The sequence below is a fragment of the Tiliqua scincoides genome, chromosome 4 (assembly GCF_035046505.1).
Source record: "Tiliqua scincoides isolate rTilSci1 chromosome 4, rTilSci1.hap2, whole genome shotgun sequence".
Lineage (NCBI taxonomy): Eukaryota > Metazoa > Chordata > Lepidosauria > Squamata > Scincidae > Tiliqua > Tiliqua scincoides.
Window position 1 is genome coordinate 223,797,836 of NC_089824.1, and position 20,342 is coordinate 223,818,177.

Below are 20,342 nucleotides of genomic sequence, written 5' to 3' on the forward strand. Positions count from 1 at the left end.
GGGTAACGTGGGTAAGGTCTTGCTTGAGTAGCATCGTCACACCAGCGTCCTGGGTTTTCCTAGGGAATGGAGGCTATGCAAGGAAGGGGGAAGGGGACTACACAACGCCTCCCCCCTCCTTCCTGCACATTCATTGTGCATTCATTGAACATAGAATCGCCAAGGTGGAAGAGACCTACAACACTGCTCCCACTAGGCAGGGGTGCCAAACATAAGGCCTGGGGGTCAGATGCCGGCCCCAGAAGCTTGTTAATGGGGCTCTCTCAGTGCCACACATTCAGAAGCACCACTTCTGCCAAGGCTCTGGGAAGGAGAGTCAGCAGGAAGCCACAGAAAGCAAGAAACGCTATGAGGGACGAGGCAGACCAAGAGGAACGAGAAAGAGAAATGCCGCCAAGGTGCTGGGAGAGCCCAGTTATCACGCAGGCAGCCGTCTCAGAAGCACCACTTCTGCCGAGGCGTCACTTTGCAGAGCACGTCTCAGTAGCTGAGCTGAGAAGCGACACCTCCGCTGAAGCGCCACTGCTGAAAGGACAGCCTGTGTGATAATTGGGGCTCCCATATCTTGGAAATATGGTCAAGATTTGCACTTTTTCTCTTCTGTCATTTGCAGCTAATGAGTTTCTAGGTGAGAACAAAGTGCTGATTTCTGGCTGTCATCGGCTTAATGTTGTAACTTCCTGCTTAATAATGTAACTTCCAACCCTCAGCAGGTGGCATGAAAGCTATTTGGCCCACTGTATCAGATGTGTTTGACACCCCTGCTCTAAAGTATGCACTGAGTGACTGTGCACCTCTAAGCCAAGCGCAGCGCGCGTGTAGCTTGGTAACAGAGAAGTTGGCAATGACGTGATGACACCGTCTCTGAATGTCCGGAACTGATGCCATGCAGCTACGGAAGGGGCCCAGGCACCAACACAGACCCCCTACAGGGAACACTGCCTAGAAGATTTATCAAGTGCAGTCCCTGCCAATGCAGGCGGTCCACAGCTGCAACATCCCTGGCAGGTGGCTCCCTGCTTAAAGACCTCCAAGCACCTGCCAAGGCAGACCGTTCCTCTGCCAAGCAGTTTCTTACCATCATAGATGCCAAGGCTGCTCTGCTGGGACATGGCCATGTGGAATGTGGTGATCAGTCTCTTGAGCACCTGGCTGCTGAACATGACCACTGTGGTACTGCACAAATAAGGCGATGCAGAGCTGGCACAAGGCTGAACTGGGCCATTCTTTGACCACTGTGCTGGCCAAGCAGTTTGTAGAATGAGGAAACTGTGGGAGGGGGTGATGGGCAGATGCTCAGGTAGGCGACCTTCCCATTGAAGCACCCGGGGGAAGGGAGAGCCATTGGCTGGCAAGCCGGGCACCGTGCATGCCTGTTTTCAGTGTGAGTTGACCTGCACTGGTCCCTGGCCCAGCATTCTGTGGCAGCAACAGAACATGCGTTCATCCTCCATGAATGATACCTTCTACACTATTCGCATCAATAGCTTGCAGTGGAGCCCAGAAAATCAGTCCAGGTGCCAACACAGCAGGTGAGATGAGTGGGAGATCCCAGGCAAGCAATAACCTGAGGGTCCAGCACAGTCCTCTCTAGAGCAGCCATTCTCAGCCTTTTCCTTTTTGGGGGCTACAGCCACTTAGCAGCTCTGCTTCTAGCCCACCCCCCAGTCAAACAAGGCTACAACACAAACAGATAAACATGACACCATTTATTATTGAACGCCAAGAAATGTGCCAATCCAGGAGTGTCAAACATAAGACCCGCAGGTCAAATACGGGCCCTGAAAGGAATTTATCCAACGTCTATTATAATTGGGCTCCCTCATATCTTGAAAATATGAAAAAGATCTGCACATTTTCTCTTATGTCATTTGCAACTAATAAGTTTCTATGTGAGAACAAAGAGCTTATTTCTGGCCATCATTTACTCAATGCTGTCACTTTCTGCTTAATGATGTCACTTCCAGCCCTCAGCAGGCAGCATGAATGCTAACTTCAGCCCTCCGTATGAAACGAGTCTGCCTTCCTTATGAGGAAAGGCTACAGCGTTAGAGCCTCTTCAACCTAGAAAAGAGGTGCCTGAGTGGGGGGGGGGGACATAATTGAGACATACAAAATTATGCACGGGAAGGATAGAAGAGATAGCGAGATGCTCTTTACACTCTCACACAACACCAGAACCAGGGAACATTCACTAAAATTGAGTGTTGGGAAGGTTAGGACAGACAAAAGAAAATATTTCTTTACTCAGTGTGCAGTTGATCTGTGGAACTCCTTGCCACAGGATGTGGTGATGGCATCTGGCCAAGATGCCTTTAAAACGGGATTGGACAAATTTCTAGAGGAAAATCCATTACGGGTTACAAGCCATGATATGTATGTGCAACCTCCTGTTTTTAGAAATGGGCTATGTCAGGTGCAGGGGAGGGCACTAGGATGCAGGTCTCTTGTTGTCTTGTGTGCTCCCTGGGGCATTTGGTGGGCTGCTGTGAGATACAGGAAGCTGGACTAGAAGGGCCTATGGCCTGATCCTGCGGGGCTGTGTTCTTATGACATCCTGTGCCAATCAAATGCGCCTGGGCTCCCCAGAGGGCCCTCTGGCTCCTGTTGAGAGAAAGGTTCATTAGGAAAGGGCAGCTTTGATCTTCTGCCTGTTCTGTGCAGGAAGGGAAAAAGAGCTCTGCAGGATGGAGTGACACCTGCCAGGTGCAGCAGGCACCCTTGGGGGGTACACTCATGCCCCTCAAACCAAGGCTGCCGGGCCCTGAGGAGGGCAGTTCCTGGGGGACAGGTCAGCATCCTGGCTCATCTCCTGCTCCCCCCTCTCTTGCAGCGGTGGCAAGCACAGACTGGAAGCGGCAAGAGAACGGCAGCAAGCACAACACTGGCCAGTACCCTGGGAAAGAGCTGGTGGTGCGGCGGGGGGTGCCCTTCTTAACCACTGTGACCTTCAGTGCAGCACCTCCAGCAGGAAGCAGCATCACGTTCACTGTGGAGCGAGGTAACTTCCTCTCTCCCTCCCCAAAATGGGCAGTGGGGTGGCTGCCTTTGGGGCTGACCGGCCATGCCCCAGGCCCGCCTCTTCTCACACCCACCCACAGAGCCACGCAGGTGCTGTGGGGCAGTTCTTTGGTCCATGCCAGCACCCCAGTGCCTGAGACCACCTGGCTGTGGGGTTGGCCTGCTCCTGCCCCGCCCACCCCCTCTGCTTCTTTCTCTCCAGGACGAACCTCTGCTCTGCAGGCAAAGACACGCCAGGCATTTGGGGTCTCCAGCGCACCGCCCAGCGGCTCTTGGGGTGCCGTCCAGGCCTCGGCAACTTCCAACTCCGTGACCTTCTCCATTGTGAGCCCAGTGACAGCTGCGATTGGGCGCTACCAACTCAGCCTCAAGAACAGCAGCGGCAGCAGCACGAGCCTTGGCACTTTTGTGCTCCTCTTCAACCCTTGGCTGTCAGGTACAAAGTGGCCCGTTAGCCCCTGTCGATGTTGGATCTCACATCCAGCACATCACATGTGTTCCTTTGCCCCAGCATAAGCCCCAGCAGCCCCTATGGGTCAACGCGGACCACTGTGGGTCAGTTCAGTAGCTGGCACAAGTCTCTGTTGATCCATGAAGTCAGACCATGCCCAGTTAGGGGGTCAGGATTTGGTGGGCACCACTGAACCACTCACTTCCCGGGCCCAGTTCAACCTCCTCCTCAAGCCATCACCGCCTTGTTCTGCCCACTCCCCGCATTCTGCCACCCCCACCCTGTCCTACCTCTCAGGCTGGCCTCCCTTGCATGGCGGACCTTTGGCCATCGGCCAGCACATGGAAGGCTGCTCAGGCCTCCCTGCCAGTGGTTTGGCAGCGTATGCTTTGCAACTGCCATAAAGCAGTCACTGCTGGCACAATGTGCATCTTGCTGTTGGCCTGCTCAGATGGGATTGGGCCACTGGACTTCTGATTTGCTTTCATTTTGAAAGACACAAGTAGGACGCCTTTGGTGGGCCACTGTGGACCTTTGGTGGGCTGCTGTGAGATACAGGAAGCTGGACTAGATGGGCCTTTGGCCTGATCCAGCGGGGCTCTTCTTATGTTCTTATGTTCTTAAGCCACTTCCAGAGCAAGGATCTGACTCGGCTCAGACTTAACTCCCTCTTCGCCACTGTCCCTGGAACCTGACAAAAGAAAACAAACTACAGATGTGTGTGTGTGGGGGGGGGGAGTAGGAACCATTGCAGGAAAAATGCCTTTGAAAGCAACTGCAGCCTGAAGGGTGTGGGGCGGGGAGAGTGGCCACCCAGAGGCTGGGGGCAGTCTGGGTAAGACATGCAAGGAGGCCTTGGGGCAGGCAAGGGAGGCAACTCTGAGCACTGCCCCCCCCCGTGTCATTTGGCTTTCAGGAGATGACGTGTTCATGCCGAATAATGCCGAGCGAGAGGAGTACGTCCTGTCGGAGTTTGGTGTTGTCTTTGCGGGCAGCACAAATCGCATCTCTAGCTTTGGATGGAACTACGGCCAGGTAACTGAGAGGGGGGGGCTTGGAGCTGGATGGAGACACATTGTGGCAACGGGGGAGAAATGAGTCCCTCGGCGTAGCAACCCCCAGGGCCCACTGCAGGAAGAAGCCACCTTCACCTCCATGGGAAATGACTCCGCAGCAGCCCCCACACCTGTCGCCTTCCTCTTGCGCCCCTCTACTTTCTCAAGCTTACCAAGGGGAAGAGGGCAAAGGGCCACTGTGCCTCAGCCATCATTCTCCGGCAGAAAAAAGGAATGACAGTTCCTAGAGCTGGAGATCCTGAGCATGTGCAGAAGTTTTCCTCTCAGAGAACTGGGAACTTAGGAAGAGGGTTCACTAGATGTCTTGGCTGCTGTTTCCCCCCCCCCACCGCCCCAATTTGGTACATTTTGGGAAGCGGGAGTGGGGAGATTAACTGGCAGGCAAGAGGGCTGGTGGACTGGAGGAGATACCCCAGGATGCCTCTTAACACACTTTACAGCAAGAGCCTGTGCACATTTACTCAGAAGTAAGTCCCAGTTTGTTCAGTGGGGTCATTCCCAGGACTTTGAAAATGCACATAGAAACTGTTGGGGGGAAGCCCACGTTTTTCCAAGGATGCTCCCAAAGACTGTACGAGCCCAGCCCGTTCCAAATGGACCTGGAGAGGCACTGCCCACCAGGCCCAAAGTGGCACTTGGCTGTAGAAGGCTAGACCAGATAGTTCAGAAACCGCTCTGTGCCAAGGGGTCGGTTCTGCAGTGCGCTACTAGCAGAATCAGACATGTTTGCTCTTTAATATTCTTGTCTATGAACAGTTTCAAGATGACATTCTGGAAATCTCCCTTTCCCTCTTGGACCGGAGCTTAAGCTACCGCAAGGATGCCGCTGCTGACCTGTCTCGCAGAAATGACCCCAAATATGTTGGCAGGGTGCTCAGTGCCATGGTAAGATAAGCTTGCATGATTCAGAGCCCGGCCCTAGCCAACTTTCCAGCACCAAGGCAGCCCCAAAATAAGGGAATTCCCTTGAGGAGGCCTCCGTGACTGCCCCCCCCCACTGCTGACGCAGTGGCATCCAGTTGGCGTGACTGCATCAGTGCTGGCAAGTTAGTGAGGACTGGGCTGCAGTCGGTGCACACAAAGGGCACTCAGAAGCATTTCCGTGACTCTGGCTGACAGCTTCCGAGGCTTCAGTCCTGCTTCAGTTATGGGAGCGCAGGAACAGAACAGCCCTCATTAACGGTGGGTGGTGAAGGAGGTCTCGTCACAGACAGGAGGGAAGCTGTTTCCGAGGTCCCTGTTACAGTGACTTTCCTCGGGCCTACACATGTCAAGGGTGTGTGTGTGTGAAATTGACTATATCAGGTGCTTTCATTTTGTGAGAGCAAAGTAAGACTCCCCCCTGCAACCAGAAGAACTTTTGCCTGCATTCTGCACATCCCGTGAAGAATAGGGGCTTGTGGCTTATGCAGGCAGGGGCTTCATCTCAGGTCGCTTGCACATCTTCACCTTTTTCCAGGTCAACAGCAATGACGATAGTGGAGTGCTGCAGGGAAACTGGAGCGGGGATTACAGTGGTGGGGCAAGTCCAAGCAGCTGGACAGGGAGCGTGGACATCTTGCGGAAGTGGAAGTCTTCCGGGTTTAAACCGGTCCGGTTCGGGCAGTGCTGGGTCTTCGCTGGAGTGCTGACCACAGGTACATCTGCATGCAGAGAGTCCCTGCTGAGTCTCTGCACTGCCAGGCAGATTGCAACGGAGGGAGATGTTTGCTCAAGTGCTCATGGCCTGAGGCTGGGGTGGAGGTGGGCAGCTGGTAGGGGGTGAGCCGCTGCTCTCACAACCTGATGGCACCCCCGAGCTACTGTCCTTCTCTCCCCAGCACTGCTGTGTGGATTGGGATCCCCCGAAGTGGCAGGGGAGCTGTCCAGCCACAGTCAGAAGCAGCACACAGGAGCTGGGTGGGGAAGACACATGCCAGTGATGGCATCCTCCTCCAGTGAGAAGGTCTTGTCTAGTTTGAGGACATGGCAGTCATACAGCCACCTGCCTGCCTGTCTAGTGATGTACTGATGAATCGAACATGCACTTGCCTTGGATGTCAGGGCAGCAGCTGGGGAAGGGGGAACCGCAAAATTCTGTGTATGCCAAGCAGAGCTCCCTTTCCTGTAACATGCTTGTCACTGCACTAGCACATCTCCCTCAGGAAGCAAGAAAAGTGGGGTGGGGGCCTTTGAAGAAGTTGTAAAAAATGCTCATCATGGGCCACAGAGGAAAGTGGAACCATTATCTTCCCTTCCCCCCCACCCAACTAACAAGGTGGCCTTTGCACGCAGCAACAACTGCTGTGGGAGTGTGGGTGTCCAGGAGCACCAGAGGGGAGAGCTGCTGGCCAAGGAACATGGCAAAGGTCGATCTCATTGTGCTGTCCTTGTTCTCTCTCTCTCGTAGTTCTCAGGTGCCTGGGGATTCCCACCCGCACGATTTCCAACTTCAATTCTGCCCATGACGCAGACAGGACTCTGACCGTGGACACCTACTATGACACTGCTGGGAACCCTCTGAACAGAGGGGTGGACAGTGTCTGGTGAGTCCCCCAGGCCCCCTCCGTGTCCCTGAGAGCTGCTTAGCACTGAGGCACCCGTTCTCTGCAGCAAAGAGAAGCAGGCCCAGGCACTGCAGGCGACCTCCACATCCTGAGCACCTCCCTGCCCAACTCCTCTCCTCTGGGCACACTCCTGTCTCCCTCGCCCATCGGCCAGGCACGTGGCCTTAGGGGGATCAGGCTTCTCCCTTCCCCTCTTGCCCTGATGTCTTATCCAGGCTGCCCCTGGCCAGCTGTCTCATGCCATCTCTCTGGCATGCTCCCCCGTGCCAATGTGCTGCTAGCCTCTCACTACAGCTGTGGTTCTCTCTGGGTCAGATTACCTGGTGGTGGAGCTCTTGCTTTGAATGTAGAAGGTCCCATGTTCAGTGCCTGGCCTCAGCATCTTCCGCCGGGGCTGGGGGAGGAAGAGCCATGCCCGAGGCCCCGGAGAGCACTGCTGCCAGTCCATGTAGGCTGGAGGAAAAGTCAATCACAGGTGCAAACCCTGATGCCTGTGGGCATGCATGCCAGATGCACGGGAATGGCAGCAGGGCATTTGCTGTCTGTTCTCTGAGACTTCTGGTGGGCTGCTGGGAGATGCAGGAAGCTGGGATAGATGGGCCCTGGGCCTGACCCAGCAGGGCTCTTCTGATGTTCATGAGCTCTTATGTAGGCAGTTTTGTACTAGACAGACCCAGGGGCTGAGTCAGAAAGAGACAGCTTCCTCTGTTGGCTATCATGGAAGGTGGGCTCTTCACACAGTACAGCATAGCATGACTTGGCACCAATCAAAGAAGAGCAGACAGACAACGGCAGTGCCTGAAGGGTGTCGCTTGAGCAGAGCTGCAGAGTGCTGTGCCACTGCTGTGGCAGCTGTGCTGGGGCGAAATGGCTCTGGGGAGCGGGCAGAGGCTCCTTCCTGCCTGGGTTGCATTGCAGACCTTCACCAGCTTTATCTATTCTTGGCTGCAGGAACTTCCACGTGTGGAATGAAGGCTGGTTTGCCCGACCCGACCTTGGCGCCAAATACAATGGGTGGCAGATTTTGGATGCCACTCCGCAGGAGAGGAGCACAGGTACTGGCTCCAACTGCTGGGTCTGTCCCCAGACAGATGGAAGGACAGCAAATTACTAAAGATAAGGTAGGACAAGGCTTGCTGAGGAAGAATCAGCCTGAGTTCTGCAAAAAGAAGTCCTTCCTCACCCAGGAATTTTAGAATTCTTTGCCGGATTCAACAAGCACATCTACAAAGGTGATCCAGTAGATTCTTAGCCTGCCACAGCAACTGCAAGTGAGTTCTGTGGCCAGGAACACCATTTACCAGCTCTGGCTGCTTCCTGGCCCCAGGTTTCCTTGCATCAGTTACTTCCAGGCTGGGCTGCTGCAGTGCACTCTGCAGGGCTCTGTGTGGAAGCTACAATTGGTCTGGGATGCTGTTCTCTGTTGTAAATTGCAGGGTGACAGCAGGTGTGGCCTTTCTCCGAGCCCAGCTGTCTTTGACACTTCCTGGCTCAATCCAAGGGGATGACTTTGGCTGTTCACCCCTTGAATGATCTGGTGCAAGGTGTCCTGGGGGACCTGCCCAAACCTTGCTTGGCCCAAGCCAATCTGGTGCCTGGCATGATGTTACTCACCTTCTGTCCTCCCTGGGGCCACCTCTTCTGCTGATATTTCTCTGGGAGAGATGGGGAGGAAGCTAGGGTTGAAAAGGGAGGTGGACAAGCTTGCAGATGACACCAAACTATTCAAGGTGGTACAATCAAAGCAGATGATGAAGTGCTCCAAAAGGACCTCTCCAGACTGGGTGAATGGAAAACCAAATGACAGATGAGGTTCAGTGTCAATAGGTGGAATACTGAAACCAAAAAATCTCAAATGCATGCATGCACCATCGGATCCTGAGCTGTCCGTGTCTAACTAGGAAAGAGACCTTTGGGGGGCACATGTCTAGAAAAAAATGCACCTGGGGGGGACATCACTGAGACATACAACATGATGCCGGGGATGAATCGTGTCGATAGAGGGGTATTCTTTTCCCTCTCCCCTGAGTGGGGGACATTATTGAGATGTACAAAATTATGCAGGGGATGGATGGAGGGATGTTCTTTCCTTCTCACACAACACCAGAATCACAAGACGTCCATTAAAACCGAGCGTAAGGAGAATTTGAACAGACACAAGAAAATATTTCTCCACCCAGCGTGTCATTAATCTGTGGAATTCCTTGCCACAGGATGTAGTGATGGCACCTGGACTCAATGCCTTTCAAAGGGGATTTCTAGAAGAAAGGTCCATCCTAGGTCATAAGCCATGATGGTTATGTGCAACCTCCTGGTTTTAGAGGTAGCCCATCTCTGAATGCCAGGTGCAAGGGAGTGGCAATTTATTTATTTATTAGATTTGTATTCCGCCTTTGTCCCCATGGGAGAGAGATGGGGATCTCCCGCCTTTCTGCAATAGGATGCAGGTCATCTTGTGCACTCTCTGAGGTGCCTGATGGGCTGCTGAGAGATACAGGAAGTTGGACTAGGTGGGCCTTTGGCCTGAACCAGCGGGGCTCTTCTTATGTTCTTATGTAATGAAAACATCGACCCCAAGCACAGCAGCTGTGACGAAGACAAATTCCATGCTATGTTTGCAGGTTGCCTCAGGAAGAGCCTTCCTGTGGGGACAGGTTAAAATGTTTGGGGCTTTTTCTTTTAGGCACACAGGGTGGACAAAGATCACCCTTACTCTCCTCCTCTCATCCTGCTACCGCTCTGGGTCACCCAGTCCTTCTTTGCAGAATACAGAAGTCATTTGCTGCCCCAAGGGGTGGTGATGAATGGCAGATGCTTTAAGTAGCTTCAGGGGGCATTAGACTAGTTCATGAAAGAGGAAGAGTGGTCTGTTCTCTCCATGACTGTTAGTCTCGATAGCTGCTCAAAACCTTCAGAGGCAAGTGTACCTCTGAATGCCAGTTGCTGGGGGAGAAACAAGGTAAGGGGGGAGCATTGCTTAATTACAGGATTGCATTTTGTTACACAATGAGTAGGCACAGAGAGACCTCTCCTCTCGTCCAGGAAGTCAACTAAGGGCGCAGTCCTAACCCACTTTCCAGCACTGACATAACGGCAATGCAGCTCCTAGGCAAGGAAACAAACATTCCCTTATTTTGAGCAGGCCTCCGTGAGTGCCCTCCAACAGCAGGATGCCGCACACGTCCTATTGGCACAGCTATGCCAGTACTAGAAAATGGGTTAGGATTTGGGCCCAAGCCTTTTTATAGGCCTCTAAGCTGGTGCCTGTCACTGTGAAGTCCATGGGCAGCATCCAGAGTTTTTGTCACACACACACACACACACACACACACACAGAAAGAGAGAGAGAGAGAGAGAGAGAGAGAGAGAGAGAGAGAGAGAGAGACCCTTGCCACCACATGCTGTTTCTGCTGGAAGTTTCTGGCTCCTTCTTCCTGACCAGCCAACTTGGCCTCATCTGTTTGTTACTCTCCAGGCATCTTCCAGTGCGGCCCAGCTTCTCTAACAGCCATCAAAGAGGGGGACGTGGACCTGGATTACGACTGTCCCTTCGTCTATGCAGAGGTCAATGCTGACCAAGTCACCTGGATGTACAACACAACCACTGAAGAGAAGAAGCAGCTCTACTCAGAGACCAAGTCCATTGGTCAGTTCACCAGCACAAAGGCCCTGGGCAGCTATGCCCGCCAGGACGTCACCAACAACTACAAATACCCAGAAGGTACAGCAATCCGTGTCCCTTGAGAGAAGGACTGTCCTTGGCCAAGGACTGCTGAACAGTGGCCCAAAGCGGGCATGACAGTGGGCATTCAGTTGGAGCAAGGGCACTGGGGCTGTTCTTATGTTCTTATGTCCCGTGTGAGCCTCAAACCCCTGAACAAAGAGTGCTTGCAGCAGCCAGGAGTGGCCCACAATGGCAGGGAAGAAGCAGCCGTCATGAAAGGAAGCCCTAGCACTCAGACAGAGGAACAGAGACACGACTCCAAAGGCAGTTCCTGCAGCAGCTGGCATGCTTATTTCCCCTGAAGGGTAGAACAGCCTCTGCCTCCAGAGGAAGTGCCCAGGTGGACAAAGGGTCTGAATCCACCTCCCCAGCTGGAGCTAAGCCTCAGCTGCCATAGTTCCCTGTGCCACTGATGCCTTCTGTGGTTGAAGTCCACCTGGACAGCTTGGGGGGGGGGCAAGAGGTGGGTTAAGACGCTCTGGCCTCGGGTGCAGGGACAGCTGTGGCAAGGTGTGGAGTTCCCTCAGACCAGGCAAGTGTGCCTTGGCCAGCACCAGCAGGTTTCGAGTGCCCTGCCGGCCTCTGCCATCCTCTGTGGTCTCTTTCAGGCTCATCCGAGGAGAGGAAGGTCTTCGAAAAGGCTCGTGAAAAGCTCAAGCTGCGCGGTTTCGTTGCCACAGCTGCCAAGTTGCCACCCAAGCCCAGTGTCTCTGGGAAGTTCAAGGTGGGCGACACCCCCAAAGTGGGAGAAGACGTCAGCCTGGTCCTGGTGCTGACCAACCAGGCTGCTGAGCAGAAGAGCGTTACAGCCAACCTGACCGCCTGGTCCATCGTCTACAGTGGGACGCGTGTCCACGAGGTCTGGAAGAACAACCTGGAAGTGACTCTGGCCGCAGAAGAAGGTAGTGTCCCTGGCAGGGCTGGGTCGGCAGGGCTTCCAATGGGGAGGAGACTCGCGCCCCTCAGCAGACAGGCTGGGGAAAAGGCCCCGCCTGGCCTGCAGGGCCTCACAGGGGTGGGGAAGAGGGAGTCTGCACCGCCCCCACCTCATGGAGGGCCTGCTGTTCCCACCAGGAACAAAGTCCATGCAGACTCCAGGCAGTGTCAGCCCCTGCCCTTCGCAGCTTCAGGGGGGCTCCCTGCTGGGCACAGGTGTTGCTGGAGCTGCGTCCTCCTCCCTCTGCCATGCTGGCCCACCCGCAAAGGGCTCCCAGAGACCCCCTGACAAAACAGGCCAGGCTGCAGCTACTCACACCTGACTGGTCCTGTGCCAGCAAGAACTCCCTCCGGCCAGGTGTGACTCCTGCCCCCCCCACGGTGTGAGCTCTTTGCTCCCCCCATTTCTTTCAGAGAAAACATTTCCCATCAAGATCTCATATGCCGAGTATGAGCAGCAGCTGACGCCAGACAACACGATCCGGACCACAGCCCTGTGCAAGGTCACAGGGGGCAGTGACTCGGTGGTGGAGACAGACATCACACTGAGCAATCCCTCCATCAGCATGAAGGTCAGCTTTGCTTGCCTCCCCCCCATCTATACTCAGGCTCAGTGTGCGGGCAAAGCCCAGAGGGAGGGGCAGCCCTGCCTTGCCAGAGGGCAAGCCATGTGAAGGGAGACAGGTGGAGGGAGGGAGAACACCGCCCCCAGGTGGCAGAAGGAGGCCAAGCTGCCCTGACTGGTGCGGGGGGGGGGGGTCTTGTGACAGAGAAAAAGGCCTTCCCCCTCCCTGGAGATAGGTGTGCTACTGCTGGGGCGGGGAGGGGGAAGCACCAGGAAAACCTTTTCCTCCAGTTGAAGGAGGTGGGCAGGGAAAGGACGGAGGACGCAGTGGGCCCCTCCAGTGGGTATCCCGTCAAATTATTTGCATCCAACCCCAAGTCAGTGGGTGACTGGGGTGGGGCCATGGTCACAGGTGCTGTTGTGTGTCCACGTGGGAGACAGCAAGCAGCCGCCCTCCACTGTGCACGGCTGGACAGGTCTTTGGCTGCGAGGGCAACTGTCTCTTGGCATTCAGACCCCTCAAGCTGCGCACGGAGGCGCCGTGCGTGACATGCCACGAGGGGCAACGCAACCAGCACCTCCCTAGAAGTCTTGAGGACAGTCTTGCGGCAGCAGAATCAGAACAGCGCTCGCCATGAGGCAGAGGCAGTAGTGTGGGCTGTGCCTGCGCGGTCCCTGGCTGAGACCCGGGGCGGGGCGGAAAGGCCTCTGCAGGCCTGGCTCCTGCTCATGCCCCTTCCTCGTGGGCCCTCCAGGCTTGTCGCAGCCCACCGGGAGGCTGTCAGTTAGCGCTGCTCTGCTCATCGGACTTTCTCCCGGGCAGGTGCTGGGCCCAGTCAAGGTGAACCAGAAGGGGACTGTGGAGGTGACCTTCACCAACCCCCTCAACCAGGAGCTGAACAACTGCGTGCTGCAGGCCGAGGGCAGCGACCTGCTGGAAGACAAACTCAGGCTGGAGTAAGTAGCGGAGGCAGCCCAGGGTTGGGGGAAGCAGACGCCTGCTGGGCCTGAGTGGGGCAAGCACAGTGTCGGCAGGCCCGGAGCTCCACACAGAGCGAAAAGATAGCCACAGGGACTGGCCGTCCAGGCAGCCTGCCTCTCCCCCACTCCCAGGGCAGTGCGGCCTTCCTGAGTGTCCGGCTGCTGTTATGCAGCAGGCAAAACCTGTGCTCAGGTGAGGGGGAGGGAGAGCACAAATGGACAGCCCGAAGGAGACTTGTGCCGCTTCCTTCCTCCCGTGGGGGCAGCACAGCTTCTCCTGACCGTCGCCAGCCACTTTACAGACATCCCCGCCAGCTAGTTAACTGCTGGTTCAGTCGCCTTCATGCCACCCCAAGTGCCCAGCTGGCTGCCTGACTGCTCCTTAAAGGCCACAGAGGCTCTGCCACTCAGCCACAGGCACATTTCCCCTCATTCCCTTTAAGCAGCAGAACAATTTCAGCTGAATGAAGCAGCACCTGTCTACCCCACCCCCCCACTGATGCAGCTGATGCAGCCACATCACTGGGACACATGCAGCTTCCTGGGGGAGAATAGTTCTGGTGGTCTCCTCTGGGTAAGGGCACATATGTTCCCCTGCCCAGAAGTAAACCTTTGAAGCTGTGATGGGTCAACTCGGACCAGCAATTTTGGACCTGGGAACATAAGAACATAAAAACACAGCCCCACTGGATCAGGCCATAGGCCCATCTAGTCCAGCTTCCTGTATCTCACAGCGGCCCACCAAATGCCCCAGGGAGCACACCAGACAACAGGAGACCTCATCCTGGTGCCCTTCCCTGCATCTGGCATTCTGACATAGCCCATTTCTAAAATCTGGAGGTTGCACATACACATCATGGCTTGTACCCCATAATGGATTTTTCCTCCAGAAATTTGTCCAATCCCCTTTTAAAGGCGTCTAGGCTAGACACCAGCACCACATCCTGTGGCAAGGAGTTCCACAGACCAATTGCACACTGAGTAAAGAAATATTTTCTTTCGCCTGTCTCTCAACACTCAATTTTAGTGGATTTCCCCTGGTTCTGGTATTATGTGAGAGTGTAAAGAGCATCTCTCTATCCACTCTGTCCATCCCCTGCATGATTTTGTATGACTCAGTCATGCCCCCCTTGGGCGCCTCTTTTCTAGGCTGAAGAGGCCCAAACGCCACAGCCGTTCCTCATAAGGAAGGTGCCCCAGCCCAGTCATCATTTAGTTGCTCTCTTCTGCACCTTTTCCAAGGTGCATCGAGGCCTGCAAGGTGCATCGAGGGAAGGTGGATCGAGGCCTGGAAGGGACAATTGGTGACACAGCTGCGACTGATACTGCCCCCTTCCTGGCCTCAACACACGCCCCTCCCCACCCCAGCCTCTGCCCAGTTTGTCCTCTGTCCTGATCCACCCGCCCATATGCCAGCTTACTGACTCTGGGGCTTCTCCGCAGACCGGGGCCCTCACCACTTGCATGGTGCCCTGCTGTGCAGAATGGCAGGTTGCCTTTTGCACACTGCACTGCCGGAATGCAGGCTCTGGCTGCGCAGCAGGCCCATAGGATTGGGCCCAGTTATTTTACTGTCAATAACACTTTGCATGTGGAGAGGAGTTGAATTTGTGATGTGACAGTCACTGACCAGCAGGGGTTGCAGCAAGCCATGCAGCACTCAGGCTTGCCTTGGGGGAAGCCTTTGTTGAAGGAAAAGCGTGCAGGTATTCCAAGCCCTGAACGGCTTCCTTGGTTGAGGGCAGGCACTGGAGGATCCTGCTGCCACTGCAGAATCAGGGCTGCTTATATGCAAAGGCTCTGGAGTACCTATGCAATGGGAGGCCTGCCTGTAACAGAGGCCCCGTCAGCCTACCCAGTGGCGTAGCTAACGATTGTGTAGCCCGGTGCAAAGCTCAAAATGGTGCCCCGGCAGTGATGTCACAACTGGAAGTGACATCACGCCTGGACTTTTAAAAAGTGAAAATTGGGGGGAAACTTGCCTCTTCCCCCAGCAGCTCTCCACCCACTTGCTTGCCACCTCCCCCAAACCAGTGGCATAGCGAAGGCATCTATCTGCTACCTGGGGTCAAAGTAGATTTGTAGCCCCCCTCCTCCAAGACAAAATCAATTTTAATTAAGTAAATAAATAAAAAGAGTGCCCCTGATTGGTTTGAGACACCGTGCTAGGGTGAAGACAGACATTTATTCTCCTTCTGCTAAATGTAAGAGGAGCACCACTTGAAAAAGTGCCTCTTTACCCAGTTATCAGGGGTAACTGTATTATGATACATGGGAATGAGAGCTGACTCATATTAACACCTTATTGGTTCCATGCTGTAACATAATAACATGTCATTGCAGCATGTCAATAACATAATAACATGTCATTGACTCTCAGGACAATCAGTCTCATAGGTCAGTTTTGAGTTAAGCAAAACCACTTTTTGTTCCATAAGGCAATTGTGTTTTCATTTTCTGGGTAATTGGCCAAAACTTTTGATAGAATACAGATATTCTAATGGGGTATGTTTCATTGCATTCTGCATTATATTACCTTTCCAATGATATATAACATGATGGTATTATTCATACATACCAAAATTTTCACAATTTTGGTCACTAGTATCAAGCTCAGCTTGTTGCCCCCCCAATGCTTGATGCCCAGTGAAACTGCTACCCCCTGCACCTCCTTAGCTACGCCACTGCCCCTACCTACCTTTCAGACATTAAAGCAACCTCACTGGCTCCATTTTTGCCCTGCCATTTCTCCAAAACAGCTCAGGGTCTGGGGCTAAACCACACTTGCTCTGTGAGCACCGAGGCCAAGTGGGGCTTTGAATCCAGCACTTCCCAGCTGCACTCCAGCACTCCCTCCACTCCCCGACGTAGGCTTTCCTTTCAGGGCTCAGTGGCTAGTCTGCCCACACCTTGCCAGCGGGGAGCTGGGCAGCAGCCAGGCTCACAGGCCAAATTAAGAAGCACAGATACCTCTGGCAGCCCAAATACTGGAGATCCTTCTAGCCCAGCAGGACCAACTCTGACTGGCATTGTCTGCCACCCCACCCCAGGTGTCAAGCAACAGTCCCACCTTCTGCACGTGAAGTGCCTGATCTGCCACTGCCCTGTGCTCCAGGCCTTTGTTTCCACACATACAGAGCATCACACATGTGTGTGGCACCTTGCAAGGTGGAAGGGCAGGTCCCTGCCCCAAAGGGCTCACAGTCTAGAAACAGACACAAGGGGGCGATGGGGGAAGGGAAGGCGCAGCCAAATCTGCATGTCAAGTCAAGGGGCAGCCAAATCTCCATTCATGCGTGCTCTTCTAGCCCAGGGCTTGTGCATTGCATGCGAGTGCCCAGGAGAGAGGCACCCACCGGACTGGTCAGAGTCTGTGACAACAGGTCCTGATGTTGCACAGGACCGGCCTTCCTGAGATCACTGCTCCATATGTCTCAGAAGCAGCTGGGCCAGTCAAGACGACCCCTCCAGGCCTAGGTGACCCCCAAATTCTAGGAGTGTCTGTGACTGGCACTTCCAAGCCTCATGTGACTTCTGCTCCACCACAGGTCACCCCCACTGAAGGCCAAAGAGACATCCAAGCTTCAGTTTCAGATCACCCCCAGCAAGAGTGGGACCAAGCAACTGCTCATCAACTTCTCCTGTGACAAATTCCAAGACATCAAGAACTTTGAGACCATTCAAGTGTCCGACTGAGCACGAAGCCCCGAGTGGCCAAGAAGTGATGGGGGGGGGGGATCAGGGCCTTCCTTGGCTCCTGGAGCCAAATCTTTCGTGTGCAGCATGTCAGCAGTTATGCTTGCGTGGCGGTCTTTAATACACTTTTTCTTCTTGTACCCCAGTTGTGTGGCCTGCTGTTCTTTTGTTGGTTGTAATCATCTGACAAATCCCCGCAGCCACATGCATTAAGGACCGGAAGAAGCCCAGCCTTGCTGGCCCAGACAAAGGGGGACTCATGCAGGCCAGCATCACTGCCTCTGACAGGAGCCGAGCAGGTGCCCTTCCACAGAGCTGACCCCTCAGCATCTGGTCTGTGTCCCATTGACATGTGCCTGTTCCAGGTTCCATATCAGAAGAACCCTGCCGAATCAGGCCAAAGGGGGTCACTCTCGTCCAAAATCCTGCTTCCCCACAATGGCCCACCAGCTGCCTCTGGGAAGTCCACCTGCAGGAGAGAACAGCATCCTCCTCTCCCACCTGCCACTCAGATTCAGAGGCAGACTGTGGCTGAACTCAGAGGTAGCGCATGGGCTGCATGGCTGGCAGCCAGTAATAAACCTCTGGTCCTTCCTGGATTTGTCCAGTCACTCTTTAAGCCATCCAAGCGAGCGGCCATTGCTGCATCCTGTGCCAACAAACTCCACATGCTAATGATGCTCTTTTGATCTCTCCTAAGTCTCCCACCAACCAGTTTCCTTGACTGATCTCTGGTTCCCGGGTTGTGAGGGAGAAAAACTTCCTGCTATCCACTTTCTCCAAACCATGCATATGTATTGGCAACCTTCAGTCTCGAAAGACTCTGGTATCGCGCTCTGAAAGGTGGTTCTGGCACAGCGTCTAGTGTGGCTGAAAAGGCCAATCCGGGAGTGACAATCCCTTCCACACCGGGAGCAAGTGCAGTCTGTGCATAAGAGTGTGTTAATCATGTGTGCCCCCATCACTTTTTTTCCAGGCCTCAAACACTAGCCCGTTCTCCTAAGGAAGGTGCTCCAGCTCCCTGACCATGTTGGCTGCCCTCTTCTGCACATTTACCAGCTCCGACCAGAACTGTAGCCCAAATGTGGCCATGTGGCAGATTTATATAGGGACACCACAGTCCTATAGCCCAATCCCAACCACTTTTCCAGTGCCAGTGCAAGTGCAGCCCTGTGGTAAGGGAACAGACGTTCCCTTTCTTTGAAGAGTCCTCAGTGACTGCCCCCCTCGCGCATGCAGCACACACCTCATTGGCAAGGCTTCATTAGCTCTGGACAGTTGGTCAGGATTGGTCTGTTACAGCCTTACTCTCAACCCCTTTCCTGATGATCCCTCGTGGGGGATGTGCTGCCTTCACTGCTGCCACACTCGGTCTCAATGTTTTCATGGAACTCTCCACTGCAAACCCCAGCCCTTGTGCCAGGTGAGCACTGTCCCAATTGCTCAGGCCTCATGAGTGCTGATGTGAAGCTGGGATTTTTTGCCCTGAGGTGCATCACTTGCACCTGAGAGGTGGTCGGCCAGCAGCACCAGATGGCCCCTTCCCCTCAAGCCCGGCAGACCACGTGCGCAGCAGGAGACAGGTGGCGAGGCTGAGAGAGAGGCCCTCACGTGGCAGCCATGATGGCCTTTTTGGCACAGGGATTTCTTTGCATTCCTCATGGGAATCTCTGCAGAGAATGAGTCTGTTCCACTGCCCAAAACACCATGAAGAAGCGAGGGGGAGGGTGTAGCATTTTGGTGCTACTTGAGGAGCAGCCTGAGATGCTGCGTTGGTGTGGCAGAAAAGCCATAGCAAGAATTAGACAGCAGACACAGGTTTCAGAGAGGTTGAAAGTGCTGGAAGCAGGAGCAAGAATGAAATCAAGGGAGAAGTGAAGTGCTGCCTCCCGGCTCCTGACCCAGCCTTTTATTGAGTCTCAAAACACATGATATAAGATTACGTAGTTGGGAAATTTCCACAAGGATGCTACCTTTCATACTGGCTGTCTACTAGCTAGTTCTAGCTTCATCGCAAACACATTCCTAGATAAGATTCTCCTTCCTAGCATTCTGCTGCTCACAGGCACAGAGTTCAATGACCCAACATATTTTCAAGGGCAGTTGAGTGTGCCCAACTGCGCAGGTGTGCCTGACTGTCCTTGATGCCAAATATGCTAAGACATATTAAACTTTAGTGCCTGTGCATATATATTTACTACATCTCACCCTTTTTTTCTTTCTAAATTGCGCTATGGGATTACAAATTGCATGACTTGACACAACAAAGGAAAACATTAAAAACTCAATCAGTTGGTTAAAAAGGGAACATCATTACACGTTAACTAACACAACATTTTGCTTCATTGCTTAAATTGGCTGAAATACAATTGGAGGTTTCACTTTTACATATCAAAACTTTTCAGAAAATAATAACACATTATTGAACTGGTTTTCATGGGTATACAAAGTTGTTATGGCTTTTGCTGCTGGAAAATGTGACCGTGCCAAGGTGTTTTTGTCCATTTAGTTATGCAGGAAAAATGTTTTTGCAAAACATACGGGTTGTACGTCTGGAAGAGTTTTTTTTGCCATCAAAACAAGCAATTGCTTTTGAACTTTTAAATGTCAATGTTTTTTAAATCTCTCCATGATGCTAAAAGTGGGACGGGTCTTTGGTTAGGCTTCCTTTTTGTCTTTTGCTGTTATGGGAGGTAATCAAGGCTTGAGGCCTTGTTACTGGGTTGTTTGGTTTTGAGTTTTGTTTTTGTAGCTGGAAATTGGATTCTTTTCTTTTCAGGCCTTGGTTCTCCTGGCTGATTTTGTGCCGACATCAAGCGTTTCTAAAAAATTAAACACAATAATACAGCCTGCTCTAAATTCTTGGGGTTTGGGCGTGTCCCTTTTTTGGGTCTCACAATTGTCTAAACATATAAATTAGTTACTTAATTTTTTGGCTAAAAGGCAATACTGTGCCTTTTTGTGGGGAGTGCTTTTCTTTTCTGCATCTAATTTAACAAACAAACAAACAATTACATTGTCACATATATTTCATTTAATAAAACAGGGAGGCTCTAGGCCTATGAAATATCTCTAAAATATATATTGATCTTAATCAAACAAACACATCATTGTCATATCCCTCATTTTAATTCTTTTAAAAAAATTGGAAGATACACTTTGTATGTATTAGTGGGGGAAAAACATAAAACTAATTTTTCTTATAATGTGGGGTGCTATCTTTGAAATACATATATTTCTCACTGGAAACAATTCTGTTTAATTTTATACATACATTATCCCTCTTATTTACATACTTTAACAGTGGTATTGTACTTTACTTCTGGCTTTCAACAGGCAACATAAC

The 20,342-nt window shown here is 53.0% G+C and overlaps 1 protein-coding gene across 1 annotated transcript; it reads left to right on the forward strand.

Moving 5' to 3' along the window:
* The first annotated feature begins 348 nt into the window (after nucleotides 1-348).
* Nucleotides 349-16,996, forward strand: LOC136648633 (protein-glutamine gamma-glutamyltransferase E-like). Its single transcript, XM_066624756.1, has 14 exons — nucleotides 349-540; nucleotides 2,665-2,791; nucleotides 2,834-3,001; nucleotides 3,224-3,457; nucleotides 4,389-4,507; nucleotides 5,305-5,433; nucleotides 6,008-6,185; nucleotides 6,938-7,073; nucleotides 8,046-8,149; nucleotides 10,570-10,815; nucleotides 11,427-11,720; nucleotides 12,169-12,326; nucleotides 13,143-13,276; nucleotides 16,849-16,996. Exons 1-14 carry the CDS (start codon nucleotides 349-351, stop codon nucleotides 16,994-16,996), a joined length of 2,367 nt encoding a protein of 788 aa, XP_066480853.1.
* The last annotated feature ends 3,346 nt before the right edge of the window (nucleotides 16,997-20,342 follow it).

Bases quoted from the DNA above. Each gene is read 5' to 3' on its own strand.
- LOC136648633 (XM_066624756.1), top strand. From the start codon at position 349: ATGAGGGACGAGGCAGACCAAGAGGAACGAGAAAGAGAAATGCCGCCA. The intron at 3,458-4,388 runs GTACAAAGTGGC...TTTGGCTTTCAG, and splicing joins CTTCAACCCTTGGCTGTCAG to GAGATGACGTGTTCATGCCG. The intron at 12,327-13,142 runs GTCAGCTTTGCT...TCTCCCGGGCAG, and splicing joins ATCCCTCCATCAGCATGAAG to GTGCTGGGCCCAGTCAAGGT.